Raw genomic sequence first — 14541 nt, forward strand, 5'->3', positions numbered from 1 at the left:
TTTTTAAACCTCCAAATATATTAAAACATAAAAAAGGACTGTAATTTAACAGGTTAAAAACACAAAAGCCCTGAATAGGGACACAAAATTAAAGTTAAAAGCTGGATGGCAACTTCTAGAATAAGGTGACAAAATTAAAATTACAAGCTGGGTGGCTGCTTCTGGAGGCCACATTAAGAGCGAACTTGTTTTAAAGAAATATGGTTGGAAAAAACACAAGAGGCTTGATTTTGAAGTTGGAGAACAAGAATTTGAAGTTATGTAATCTTATTTTGTCTGTCCCACTATCTGCTTGATGAGAGAAAGCTGCAGCTGCATCAACTGTTCCAGGTGGTCAATCTGTCAAAGGTAAAACAAAAACATGTTATCCATTTGCATTTCAGATTTACCGTAAGTATTTGCCAGCTGCTGCTCATGCTATTTTTGAATGCATTACATAACAACTGACAATATGTCAATGATGGCCATTAACTCCTAGCTTTACAAACTAAAATGTTTTGTACAAGTAAATAGCACAAGTTCAAAGAGTGAGGCCAGTTCTCACCTTGGTTTTCAGGTTCAGACAGCAGCAGCCAGAGGTCTGAGCATCTGGAATATAAATAGAGTCAGCTCAATGATACACCATCTTGATCATTTACAAACTTACCTCAAAACAGTAGTATCAAAAAATCTAAAACTTTAAGTCAGGCAGTCACAGATCATTGTTCCCGTTTTTCGTACCTTTAGTTTTTGTGATTTCGCATGGAGGCTCCATTTGCTTAATAATCTTCTCAACTGGATCTTCTGAAAAGCAAGATACAAAAACTGCTGGTTGGTTACAGTAGTTACTATACTTCATAGACCATTCTGAAGGATTTTTCTAAAATATAATAAACAGACTCGTACAAAACTAATCGCAGTGTCTGATTTTGCAGAGACTAATCGCAGTGTCTGATTTTGCAGAGACCCTGCCCTCTTCATTTTGCTGTGTTAAGGACGTCTCTGGGTATCCACCTTTTGTTACTGGGTATGATGACCCAGTCAATATGCGCAAGGTGTGAGAGTTGGAACATAGCGACAAAGTGTAAGATGATAAGCACAGCCAAGAGAAAGCTACAAAAATGGCAGTTTAGATATAGCAAATATAGTGAAGATACTTGAATATATGTCAGGATTTGCTAGTTTATTTGGTTTAATTTATTACTTTAATAGTAAAGACTATCAATCAATTGGGGAAAAATAATTACATTGAAATTGCTATATCACCAACCATTGACTGATGCAGTAGGAGTGGTTTTCTTCTGCTGGGGAGACTGGGGTGTCAGCTCTGGGGTTATGGTTTGGCTGCTGGTAGTTGTTGTATTTTGCAGCCCTTTTTGGGTTTCCTGTTTGGACAGGGGCTGGGTACTGTCAGGTACTGTAGCGCTCGCAGTAGATGTGCTGCTGACCTTTTGCTCTGCCTTCTGGGTGGTGGATGGACAAGGATTACTCTTGGCCTGCGCCTGTATTGCATCTATGATCATGGTGGTGACGTCCCCCCCACCATTCTCAGTGAGCCAAGTGAGTGAGAGCATGTGAACACAGCCATCATATGACTTGACAGTAGCAGTGACGCCACTCAAAAGCAGGCTTTGAAACATCTGCAGCACTTCTTCTGGAAACTCTGCAGGGAAGTGTTCCTTACCTAGAAACAGGGGGGGCGAGGGGTGTATAAAGGAGCAAAAGAGTCATTACAAATAACACACAAGACATAATTTCGGTTAAGAATGGAAGCCCTTTTGTCTCACCAATGAGGGCGCAGCGAGACACCTGAAAGGGGAGCTGCAGCAGGTACATGGGGATGGGCAAGATCCGAGAGAATGGCACCTTCTCAGTGTTGCCGTAATCTGCATAGATGACACTCATTTCGTTCTCACCAACCTCCAGAACCACAGCACGGTACCATTTATCATCAGCTGGAGGGAAAAAAACAGTGGTTAATTCTATTTATTGACAATTCTGTGATCACCAACAGATGCTAATCAGATATTTTTACCGTTTTACCTTACCATGTGATAAACTCCAGGTGGTGTTTTTCTGTACTTTCTTGATCTACTTGTGTATTCATGCATGTGCAATATAAGAATATGATTGTTGAATTGGATCCAGGGCTATCAAAAAGCCTTGAATCCAGCCTTAAAGAGATGACAAAGATGACTACCCACAAAGTTGCCTTTAAAATTTGATAAGCCTTTACAAGCTACAAACCTACACGCAGCACTGAAATCTCCATTAAAACGGACCCTGTTGTTAGCTGAGCTGCGGAATGCATGCCAGGCTATAGTCTCCTACTTGCATACTGTGTTTAAAGAAGAGCCGCTCCTACGCTCAGCTGCACACACGCTGTGTAATTATATCTACGAGCAGACACCAAATTGCCAGCTTTGGTCTGCAGGGGCAACAACTGCAGGTGGGGTCTCAGGAACAGTCAGAGAGCAAACATAAAAACTGGATGGAATTCATGTTGGCAGATTGTGTGCGTGTTTCCTGGGCTTTATAACTCAATGACGGATCAGCTGGTTTGTCCTCATATGCTCTCTTGCCTGTAATCATTAAACAATGTGTGGTAAGGATGCTTCCTGAGAGATGGGGATTTCCCCTGCTTGACACTACCCATTAACCCTTGTGCATACCTTTAAAAAAAGTTGCTTTGCTGTCCTTGGAAGAAAAAAAAACACCTGCTTCAAAAAAAAACTGCCATAAAATAATGCATTATTTTCCACTTTCACCAAGTTATATTTGTATAGAGATCATTCCTCATCATAACTAATTAAATAATTAATTACATAATGACACAATGACATTGTTTTTTTTTTAATGAAAATATAAACAAAAAAATACCAATTTTCTGTACACTAAATGTGAGGGGGAAAAGTTGTATTGTTCATTATTTTTTCTGGGACATGAAATTGATTAGCAACACTGATTTTGATGCATTGTATCAAACACAACAGTGCTCCATAATACAGCAGCAATAACTCTAGTGGAAACCAGTAAAACAGCTTGTATTTGATCCATAGGGAAACATGGGAAAATGATTTAATCTAGTAGAAATAATAAAAACTACAATTTTGAAGCCAGGGCTCTAGACTGAAAGCCTGATATATTAGTATTGCATGATTTTATGCCGCAATGGCAACGGGATCAAAATTGTTTTCAACTGGTTAATTTCTGTCCTTAAGTGAGTGTCTGCTTTTACTGGATTTTTTTTGATGTGCAGAATGTTTTTATGGAATAATAAGAGTTCCTCACCAGAGAACTTGGCACAGCAGGCAGCCCCTGGAGCTGGTCTGCTCAGGACAGTGGAGGATAAAGAAGCCTGAATGTTGCTGCAGTAGGCAGCCACCTCCATCATCACCTCTTGAAGCTTCTGCTGGTCCACTGCACAACAAATACAACAACAACAACAACAACAACAGGTAGTATCACATTTTCACCATTTGTGCATGTTCTTATTACAGACAGGGACAAAAGTGAGTGTTTTGACCTTGGTTGGGACTGAGCAGATAGAAGAGGGAAGGACCAGTGATTGCTACAATGCAAGGCTGAAAGGTTTCGTTGAGAGGCAGCTCTACCATCTTCCAATCCACTGGGAAGGATGGAGCTGAAACAAGATAACACACAATTTCAAACTGGCTCCTCAAAACATCAGCCACTGTGTTTCATCTTTAGGACACATGCTCTCTAGCTGACCCTCTGATGTAGTTGAAGTCCGTCCCTCAGTTGGTATGTCTTTGGACCTGGCTCCTGTTTGGTTGGAGGCTTGCTCATGTATTTGCCTGTACTCCTTTTCTGGCAATTTTTTTTGGTCTCCAGAGCCTGCGGTCGCATGCATCTCTTTGGATATCGTTCCAGGAGCTTTGGCTAGTTCCTCAGAAATGAGGGCATCTGCCACATTCTGCCCTCTGCTCTCCAGCTCCACACCGTAGCCTTGTTCAGTGACAGAAAGGACACGTGCAGAGAGCTGCTCGCCATCCACCCGAGTCTGGAACCACAGGAGGGCTTCACTGCTCCATTCTGATCCCAGGGGCTCCACACCTGAGCACAAACATACACTTTGTAGTAAACTTAATGTTAAATCCTTGGTAAATGATCCTTTTATGCAACTACCCAAAAAAAAAAAAAAAATTCAAACAAAACTTCTTATCTAACCTACAGGGATTTACTGAATTTCTTTTAGTTCGTCCTTTTTTTTTTTGGTGGCAAAAATATGTTTTGGTGCTGCCCTCTTCCACAATGGTACAAACTGGGAGTGTGCAAACTTTCTAAAGAATAAAAACAAGATACTATCTTGGGTGCTAAGCAAGACAGCTTTTCATGACAAAAATTACTTAAATGACATTATATAACACTTTCACTCTATCTCTCTCTCTCTCACACACACACACACACACACACACACACACACAAACACACACACACACAAACAAACAATACCTGTGAGCCAGCAACGCACTGCCTGGTAGGGTAGAGTCAGGAGTTGGGGTGTAATGGATCGAAGGTGGTTCTTATCCACTTTCATGCTATAACCATAGTCCACAAAGTTTACAGACACCTCTTCAGATAGCTCGTTTACCATAGCACGATACCACTCTCCATCACCTGGGGAGTAAAAACCACATTACCTGCAGCTAAATTCCCCCCTTCCCCCAAAAAAAGATTAATTCTGATTGTTCCCTGGGTGAGGCTTTTGGGAAACGGTTCCATGTGTCAAGAGACATTATGATCAACTTACAGATAAGATTCACAATTAAATAAAAAATAAGTCTGAATAACTTGTTCTGGCTTTGATCATATGCTAATTTATTATGCCTTTGATGTTTTACTGTCAGAGCTGACAGTGTTTATCATAACTAGTGGTGCGGTAAATAAACTCACCAGGAAACATGGCACAACATGGCTCCCCCACTTTGGGCACAAAAGGCGATGCCTCTGTCTCACAATGCTGTTTTAGCTCAGCCCCCAGCTTGATCAGCAGCTGATGGTCTGACAAACACACAAACATGTAAAATTAGAAAACAACACATCATATATTATTTATCATAATAAAGGCATCAAGTCATATTAAGCCACTTGATATTGTAACAACCTTGGTATAATCTCATACATAATCTACTGTTTCCTATAGCCTTTCAGTTTCTTGCATTATTCTATGCAAGCAAGACCTCAAGGTTGAAGAAACAACAAACCTGTAGGATTGTTGATGCGGCAGTAAAACTCTGAAGGGTTCTCCACAACACTAGCTAGCAGTGCCACTGTCTGGCCGTCACTGGGAAGCTCAATACAAGACCACACCAGAGTCTCACTGGCTGGGGAAGGCACTAAAGAGCAAATTCAAACACAAAAAAATACATTTACCTTATGAATTTTAGCCAGTTAAGCAACATTATGCCAACATTCCATTCCAATGTAGAAAAACAGTCACAGTTACACACTCAAAAAAGGAACAACAGTTTGGTTTTTCGAAGTGTTTTAGAAATAAGTAGATGTGATTTTCATGTCAAAGTAACTAATTTCAGACACTTCGCACCATGTGGTTCTGCAGCAGCAGCAGCTGTCGGTTCCACCTGATGGTCACCACTGGTGGGAGGAGGAGCAGGTGCAGCGAAACCGGCAGAGGTCAACAGCTCGGCCACATTGGCCTGCGGATCACTGGCCTCATCAATCATGGCTACCAAAGCCTTGCCATCCTGCGCTCCCTGGATCTCAATGTGCAGTATTCGGTTTGAAACCCTCCGTTGCAGTGCCAGAAGGCAGTCTTCGGACCAGCTCTCCCCAACAGGCTGCACCCCTGGAAAAAAGCCCAAAGACAGATGCTTGGGAGGGTGTACGAGACATCTTTTTTCAGAAATACGTTTTCAAATTTGAGAAGTATACAAACAGATTAAAATCACATTTTCAGGTAGCTAGATAAAAAGTTGACTTAGTGTATATACAGTTAAGGCAACTTCCTTGTGCCATTACTGTCCAACATAACCAATAGTGTAAAGGTGTTTTTGAGTAGATTTCTTTACACAAGTTAAGTGACACTACAAAATAAAGCAAAAGGAAACAGTGAAAGAATCTTAACATACTACCTGCTAAACCACAAGGAATTGCCTGCATAGGTAGGGCCAGTAGTGAAGCGCTAATAGGCTGCAAGTGGCCTAAATCCACCTCCTCAGAGTTTCCAAAATCAAGGTAGCCGACGCAGACACGCTTCTCTGATGAATAAGCCAGAACTTTAGCTCTGTACCACTGCTTATCCTCTGCAAGAAATACACAGAGGTCCCAGCTTAGGTTCACAAAGTATACAGAAGTATACAAAGGGCATCCACTAATTTGATGATTGACTAATTTTGAAAGCTGAATGTAGAAATGTAGACACACAAACACACTCTTAATCTATGAATTGTCCAGTTGAGCACATTTTAGGCCTATAAGAATTTTTCAAATCATGAAACACGTTCATAAAAGAAATACACTTATTTATTCAACAGAAACTTGCCTGAAATGTCAACAGTTTTACATTTTTTGTGTCATGTATTCACTGAAATAGTGACAGTTTTACTTTAGTAGATGGCATAACCAATTGGACATATTATCATTTACCAAACAGTCACATACTCCAATATGTTATGTGATGTGATTATGTTTCTCAATATGGGTTGTACCTGAGAACTGTGCACAGCAAACTGTGCCAGGGGCTGGCCTGAAATTCTTAGGGGCTGCAGCCTGAATGCAGTGTTCTCTCAGCTTCAGCTGCAAATCCTGAATCACTCCTGTAAACAAAAGTAAAGGGTACATAATCACAGTCCAGAGGTTTAAGTTGTGTGTACCAGATCAAATGCCACTTACTAGCATTCTCCACCTTCTGTACAATAACGTCATCGGGTGACTGAAGGTGGGTGACCACAACAGAGAACGCATCACCCACTGCCTGTGTTAGTGGCTCTGGCGGATTAGCCCAGGTATTGTCATCCTTCCCATCGGAGAGACGCTTGAAGTTTTCCAAGGATGCACTCACCATAGCGTCTATCGAAAATCAAACTTTTATTTAAAATTGAATGGATAGGAAGGACAGCAGGCATGAAGATTTTTTGTAGACCAACCCAGAAGTTTGTATCACCCTCGTTCCCTAGACAAAAAGCCAATGTGTTAATTTCATTGGGTTTTGTATTATTGCAGAAAATAAGCTCTGTGGTAAACAAAAGGTTATGATACAAACAGGAATTGTTCAGCAAAATAATCTTCACAAATTAAGACCACTTTTATGATTTTTGAAGCATAAAGCAATAGGCAGAAATAAAAAGATAACGAACTACTGTGTTCCAAATTATTATGCAACTGAGTTTTTTCTCCGATTTTCCTAAATAGTCGATGCAAATGACAGTCAGCATAATTTAAGTCATCAACCATTAGTTTAATGAATTGTAATGTGATTGGACAAACCTCTCAATGATAACAGTATTTTTTTTTTAAATAAAAAACTTAAAATGCACTGTTCCACATTATTACGACAGAGTTTTATAACATTTTATAGGTTTTTAAGAACTGAAAATGCTCATTTTTGGATTTTCCAGCATTCGGAGGTCATATTTACTGAAATCAAAAGCTATTTCAATCAAAATCATCTTAACAAGTCAAGTTACATTTTAACATAGGACCCCTTATTTGATAGCAGCTTCACAATTCTTGCATCCATTGACCTTGTGAGTGTTTGGAGAGTTTGTGCTTGAATTTCTTTGCAGGATGTCAGAATAGCCTCCCAGAGCTGCTGTTTGGATGTGAACTGCCTCCCACCCTCATAGATCTTTCGCTTGAGGATGCTCCAAAGGTTCTCAATAGGGTTGAGGTCAGGGAAGGATGGGGGCCACACCATGAGTTTCTCTCCTTTTATGCCCATAGCAGCCAATGATGCAGAGGGATTCCTTGCAGCATGAGATGGTGCATTGTCATGCATGAAGATGATTTTGTTACGGAAAGCACTGTTCTTCTTTTTGTACCATGGGAGAAAGTGGTCAGTCAGAAACTCCACATCCTTTTCAGAGGTCATTTTCACACCTTCAGGGACCCTAAAGGGGCTGACCAGCTCTCTCCCCATGATTCGGCCCAAAACATGCCTCGCCACCTCCTTGCTGACGTCGCAGCCTTGTTGGGACATGGTGGCCGTCCACCAACCATCCACCACTCCATCCATCTGGACCATCCAGGGTTGCACGGCACTTATCAGTGAACAAGACTGTTTGACAATTAGTCTTCATGTATTTCTGGGCCCACTGCAGCCGTTTCTGCTTGTGAGCATTGGTTAGGGGTGGCCGAATAGAATAACTGATAGAATAACGCATAACTGCAAGCCTCTGGAGGATGCTACACCTTGATGTTCGTGGGACTCCAGAGGCACCAGCAGCTTCAAATATCTGTTTGCTACTTTGTAATGGCATTTTAGCAGCTGTTCTCTTAATCCGATGTTTTTGTCTGGCAGAAACCTTCCTCATTGTGCCTTTATCTGCACAAACCTGTGTGTGCTCTGAATCAGCCACAAATCTCTTAACAGTACGATGATCACGATTAAGTTTTCGCGAAATATATAAAGTTTTCATACCTTGTCCAAGGCATTGAACTATTTCACGCTTTTCGGCAGCAGAGAGATCCTTATTCTTTCTCATATTGCTTGGAAATGGTCATCTGCTTAATAATATGGAACGCCCTTCTTAAGTAGTTTTTCCTTAATTGGGCTCACCTCGCAAACTAATTATCACAGGCGTCTGAAATTGATTTCAGTGATCCAAAGAGCCCTGAGACACAATACCATCCATGAGTTTAATTGAAAAACAAAAAATGTAATCTTTATGACACTTAAATACAATTTGCGTAATAATTTGGAACACGGTGTACATCATGGTTTAATGCCTTTAACGTCACCACAATTAAGTACTATGTAACAGGGATGTTTCATGATTCTTTCCAGCTTTTCCTGTATGCACTGGTCTGCGGTCTGATTTCAGATGGGATGGTCAAGTATATAGTGCTTACTTATGTCTTGCTGAGTTCGTGTTACGTTGACTGTTTGCTCTGCTGCGTAACCGTGCTCAAGGAGGAATTTGCTCAACTGCTTTCCTAAAAGACGAAGAGAGAAAGAGTTGTCTTCATAGCTTTAAACTACTACATATCCTTCACTTGTGTATTCATATGACAAATACCACTTTGTCCATCACAAACGCACCATGTTTTTCAGCAATGCAGACTCTATAAAACCTACCCATGGAAAGCAGGATATCCACAGCATGAATGTGACCATTTTCTTGTGTTTCCACCAGCCTAACAGTCACCGTCTTGCCAGCTAACATCTGTTTCAATGCAATACAGCACTCGCCTGACCAGTCGCCAGTCACTGGCATCACCCCGGAGATACAGCACTCCATTGCCTGGAAGTAATAAATGGAAATGCTAGTTTCATCATGAAAGCTGTAAGACACTGCAGACTGTCAGCATGAATGTTAAGTAGTGCAGTTTAGTAATTTTATCATTACCACGCTTAAAATAAAAAATATATATTTTCAGTGGTGGAAATATTACTCACACATGGACAAAACAGCTGGATATTAGCAGCCAGGGGCTTGATCCTCTCCACAGGGACATCTTCTTCATTGCCAAAGTCAATGTAAAGGATATTAGCGGTCTTCTGGTCAGCGGTCAATGTCTTCACCAGGCCTCTGTACCAGTTCTACACATAAAAAAATAGATGCAAACACACGGGTGGCACAGTCAAGGAACCAGCCAATGAAAGTGCATATTAAACTTGTCTCATAAAATAGCTTGAGATAGCCTCTGCTCACCAGATCAGCAGAGAACTGAACTGCGCAAACCTCTCCAACATGAGGTACATATGTCATGACTGATGGGCAGCTGTAAGTCTTCTGCAGCTCTGCGCTGATGCTTTGCAGAGCCTCCAGCAGCTCAGGACTTTGGGCAAGAAGGAAAAACCTGCCAGGACTGTAGAACTCTACAACAGACGCCTAAAAGCCACACAATTACAACACAAGACATTTTGGTATTTAATAACATTGGCTAAATCAGTCTTTCTAGTTAAAGCAAACTGGGTTATGTTGTACCTGGATGTCTGTTCCCTTAATGATTTTAGTCATGTGCAAGTCCTTCAAATAGACCCTCTGGAGGATGGATGCATCATCATGCTTCAATAAACAGAGGTTAAACATAGACCACAAATCATTTACACAGGGTAATTTCAAATCATTAGAATGTAAAGATTGACTTTTTTCTTGCAATAGAAAATATCCAAGTCACTGCAATTACCTTAGACTCAAGCAGGCCTGCTCTGTCTGCTGTCAATGGTGAAGCTGTGGTTTCCTTCGGTTTCTCTCTTAGATTAAAAGAAACAAGTGAGTGCACAGTATGTATTCAACATTATATACAAATACCCCTTTTGAAACGGTGAATCACAAAGTAATTATTTGCTGGCATTAAAAAAATGTCACAGCTGACAGACAGTGGTACTCAGGGTTGACACTGCTTACTTTGCAGGTTCTTGATCAACGGTCTTGCACATGTGTCTGTGTGCATTCCAGTCTTCTGTCTGACAAGCCACAGAGCAGTAAGGTGTCTTCTTGCAGCGCTTACATCTAAAATTTCCTATTAAGTGAATACCAGTTCATTAGCTGACATTCACAAAATAACCAGGAGGAAATGTGTTATATACCATGCTGACGCACCATAGTGTCAGGATGCATTTAAAATCAATACATAAATGCATGGCGCACGTCAGGTTTTTTTTTCTTTTAATTGTCACTTTTCTTAATAACTGTCAAACCAAATTTATGTTTCCATCATCAACAATGCCTTTCTCAAGTTAATGAGAGTTGAGTTAATGTTTCACAACTTAACAGCTGAGATAAAAACACATGATCTGAAGACTGCAGATGCTTAACAGGACTTTTGGAGAATGTCATCCTCAAAAACAGCATCTTAGCAATGTCACTCCAACAAACCTACAAATACACATTTGATTGCAAACTTTGTTTAAGAATTACTGATCATTAAAAAAACAATGTCAATGCTCCAGAATTTGACATTCAGGCTGATTTTCATCAGTGGTTTGACAGCAGGCAGGGAAACACTAGTATACTGTTAGCACTCCCATGGTGCAAGGATATTGACTTAAAATGGAGTTGTGACTTAATGGTGTGACATTACCTTGCTGACCACAGTAGTTGCAGAAGTATACAGTCAAAGCTGGTGGCTTAGATCCGAACACCTATTAAAACAGAAAACATGTTGTAGAAAATGTTCAATAGTACATATTGATTTAGCCAATTATGAAGTGTGCAAGCTTATTACATACTGCAGATTGATCCCTGCTGACTGGCGAATTTATAGGGCCTGCAAAAAAGAAAAAAAAGAGTTAACCTGGGGTAATACATCCAAGTTCTGAGGTCAATTTATATAGTAGCCAATACAAATTTAATGTTCTAGGATTAACATTGTATTGCTGTTTAGCAGGGTTGGATAATACATTATTACATAATAATCAGGATAACATAATCAGATTACAAACAATAAGTATCTATAATGAGCCCAGACTGCATTTGAAAAAATGTGCAATTAAATCATAGTAACACTGTCAAGAATTACTTGGTTACATGTTTGACAATGTCTTTAAAATATTTTAAAACTTTTAGAAGCAAACAACAATAGCATCAACAAAAAGAAAAAAAAAGAAAAACTTCCCCATAGAATAAACCCAATACACCTGCTGCTTGTGAAAGCTAATTGAATGTTTGAAAAGCAGAAGTCATTTTTTAAACTATTGTTTTAGCAGAAAGTACAATATTTTCAATGATTGATTTTGAAGTAATATAAAGTATTTTGAAGTAATATAAAGTATATAAAGATTAGAATTTTTATTTTATTTTTTACTAGTAACAGCAATTGCCATGTAATTTATATTCAGTGATTGACTACATTTCAAAGTTATCACCCAACCATGGGCCGGATTCACAAAGCATTCAAAAAAAAAAATGCTTCTTAAGTGCCACTTTTTTCTTAACTTTGCTCTTAAGACAAAATTTAACTTAAGATTTGGTATTCATGAAGAAATTCTTATCTTTTCTTTGGTTGTTTTCTTAACTTTCTTCTTAATTGTTTTCCTAAGATAGAACTTAACAAATGAGATTCTTGAAAACAAAGTTCTTAGATTTCTTCTCAAATTTCTTTGCAACTTTGAGAGAAGCCCTCAGTCTTAAAACAGCTACAGTGAAAAGATAAGTCTTGATTTGTATTTATTTGAGCAAATTTGTATGACATTCATTTGATTTCTTTAGTATTTATTTTAGCCCTAGACAATGTGTTAACAAATTTTGTTCATTGAAGTTGGTCAGAATGTATCACATAAAGCTTATTTTGGCAGTTAATTGAAATGTCCTTTCAGTCTGTGTGACATGTAGTAAATAGTAAAATAGTAAATCACGGAGTCAATTGTTGTATTTGATACTAGGGCTACTTAATCAATCACTATGAACATATTATTTAAGTAGGCCAAGTTACTGAAACCATGCAAGTGATCTTAAGTTAAAAATCTAAGGACGTCCTATATGAAAAAACTAGGAGGTTCCTAAGACATACGACAATTCTTAAGAAAAAAATGGTGAATAGCATTTACGAACATTCTTAGGAACATTCTATTTTTTTTTCTTAACCCTATAAAGCCAAATGTATCATATTTGTTACACAATAACTTATTTGAAAATTTGTCAGTTGTCATTTTATTGCATTTCATACATTATGCATTAAATAAAGCAACATACAGTCTTTTTCTCATTTAGGTAAACTATTTTTTTGGTGTGTATTTTTAGATTGCAAGAAAATTGAGCATTGATGATGTGTTGGAGATAAACAAACTGAGCAACAAATTGCACAAAAATACCAGATGTATCAAAAATAAAATGCTGGTTCCACTGGTGGATCTGTCATTGCTGCATGAAAACTTTATATCAGCAGATGTATGATATTGCGTTATATGGAAAAAAATATTTTGTATGTTTGAGGAAAATGCTAAAAGGAAAGTCAAAGTCTTCATTGGTTAAAAATATAAGTTTTTTTTATGTTTAGTTAGTTCAAGAAAAACTGTGAGCAACAAATTGCACAAAAAGACCCAATGTATCAAATATGATACAAATTAGAATTCATATATATATATATATATATATTTATTTGTCAGCAGGTTTTTTTTTAAATATAATTTTCTGGCAATTATTTCATGGTTCAGGCTTTATAGGGTTAAGTTTTATCTTAAGAACACTTTTGTGAATCCGGCCCCATGTGATTAAGTTACTATTCACATTGTACAAATGACAAAAAACAGGTACGACACACAGGTGTGTGTCCGGCAATTGAGGCCAGCTGGCACTGACTCACCGTCTCCAATGGGGCCTACCGCGGGGCCAACAGGTGTAGCAGGCGGTACGGGGAGTCTGGGAGGAGTCGATGCGATGGGAGGAAGACCCATGGGGCTCGACGATGGCTTCCTCAAAGGCAGGTTTGGTCGAACAGAGTTTGGAGAAAAAGAGCGATACATGGCGGCAGCTGGCAACGTCAAAAATAATATCTAAAGTCAGGCAGTTTATAAAATATAATGTGAGCATGAAAAATTAACAAAAATGTCGTTTTATCCTGCCGTTAGGATAAAACGACATTTAAACGTACTTAACCGTTAGCTAGCTGACGTTAAACAACGGGCAGCTAACGCTTATCGCTGATTTTTACTTTGGTAACTAGCTTTACAAACGGCGACAATTAAACACAACGTGCAATAAATAACTTATATATTGATATACTACAAGACACAACTGAATATATAATCCCAAAGCAATAAATGTGTGTACTTTATGGTTTTAAATTGTGCAGTGAATATTTTACCTGAGTGCACGTGTCGGTGGAAAAGGTGAAATGGAGTTGCACTTGCGCAGTAGCCTCAGTTGCGGGTTGATCGAAAGGTCAAGATGAAATTAATTCTCAAGTATTTCGGTCCAGAGAATAAAGACATTTTCTCTAAACTCTGTTTATATTGTGTTGTGATATTTTGCGATACATTTTATTTAATTCTTTCTCTCTCTTTTAAAACATATTTAACAAAGAATAATATTAGTGTATGTATTACATACATACATACATACATACGTATTTCATGGACATGTCTGTATAGAGTGAAAGGTTCATATAGTGTAGGCCTATATGAATATTGATTTTATCTAGCTACACAAATAATGACCCAACGATTCTAAGTAAAATGATTAGCTTTAATTAAGAGCACAACTGTTTATATTCAACAATGTAAGATTTAGCTTACCAATAGTGTATCAACTGGGGCTTATTTATGAGCTGCAAGTGAGTTGAATGTGTTATAATATTTAGTTCTCTGTAAACGTATCACTTAATGTAATGTACAAAGAACCAAAAAGGAGATATATTAACTAAAGAATTTAATAAGAAACAATCACCATACCATACTACACCATACATTCACTG

The 14541-nt window shown here is 38.7% G+C and overlaps 1 protein-coding gene across 2 annotated transcripts; it reads right to left on the reverse strand.

The window, feature by feature from the left end:
- Positions 1-125: 125 nt before the first annotated feature.
- On the reverse strand, positions 126-14068 carry tdrd1 (tudor domain containing 1). Of its 2 annotated transcripts, none has more exons than XM_059324367.1 (26): positions 13933-14068; positions 13432-13599; positions 11360-11397; positions 11212-11272; positions 10536-10650; positions 10315-10381; positions 10113-10193; positions 9837-10016; positions 9581-9724; positions 9260-9425; positions 9034-9117; positions 6856-7032; positions 6672-6779; positions 6096-6266; positions 5549-5809; positions 5208-5339; positions 4897-5004; positions 4456-4620; positions 3712-4056; positions 3506-3622; positions 3271-3399; positions 1767-1934; positions 1250-1663; positions 721-783; positions 545-588; positions 126-339 (listed from the first exon to the last, which is right to left on the reverse strand). In XM_059324367.1, exons 2-26 carry the CDS (start codon positions 13589-13591, stop codon positions 268-270), a joined length of 3570 nt encoding a protein of 1189 aa, XP_059180350.1. In that variant the 5' UTR covers positions 13592-13599; positions 13933-14068; the 3' UTR covers positions 126-267. The 2 variants fall into 2 exon arrangements, with proteins under 2 accessions (XP_059180350.1, XP_059180349.1); XM_059324366.1 differs by lacking the exon at positions 13933-14068 and adding an exon at positions 13720-13902.
- Between the last annotated feature and the right edge of the window lie 473 nt (positions 14069-14541).

This window comes from Centropristis striata, chromosome 21 (genome assembly GCF_030273125.1).
Source record: "Centropristis striata isolate RG_2023a ecotype Rhode Island chromosome 21, C.striata_1.0, whole genome shotgun sequence".
NCBI classification, from domain to species: Eukaryota; Metazoa; Chordata; class Actinopteri; order Perciformes; family Serranidae; genus Centropristis; species Centropristis striata.

Coding starts and splice junctions, on each gene's coding strand:
- tdrd1 (XM_059324367.1), bottom strand. CDS start 13,591: ATGTATCGCTCTTTTTCTCCAAACTCTGTTCGACCAAACCTGCCTTTG. Junction 6,780..6,855: donor ACAGAAGGTGGAGAATGCTA/GTAAGTGGCATT, acceptor TTTTGTTTACAG/GAGTGATTCAGGATTTGCAG. Junction 340..544: donor GTCTGAACCTGAAAACCAAG/GTGAGAACTGGC, acceptor TACCTTTGACAG/ATTGACCACCTGGAACAGTT.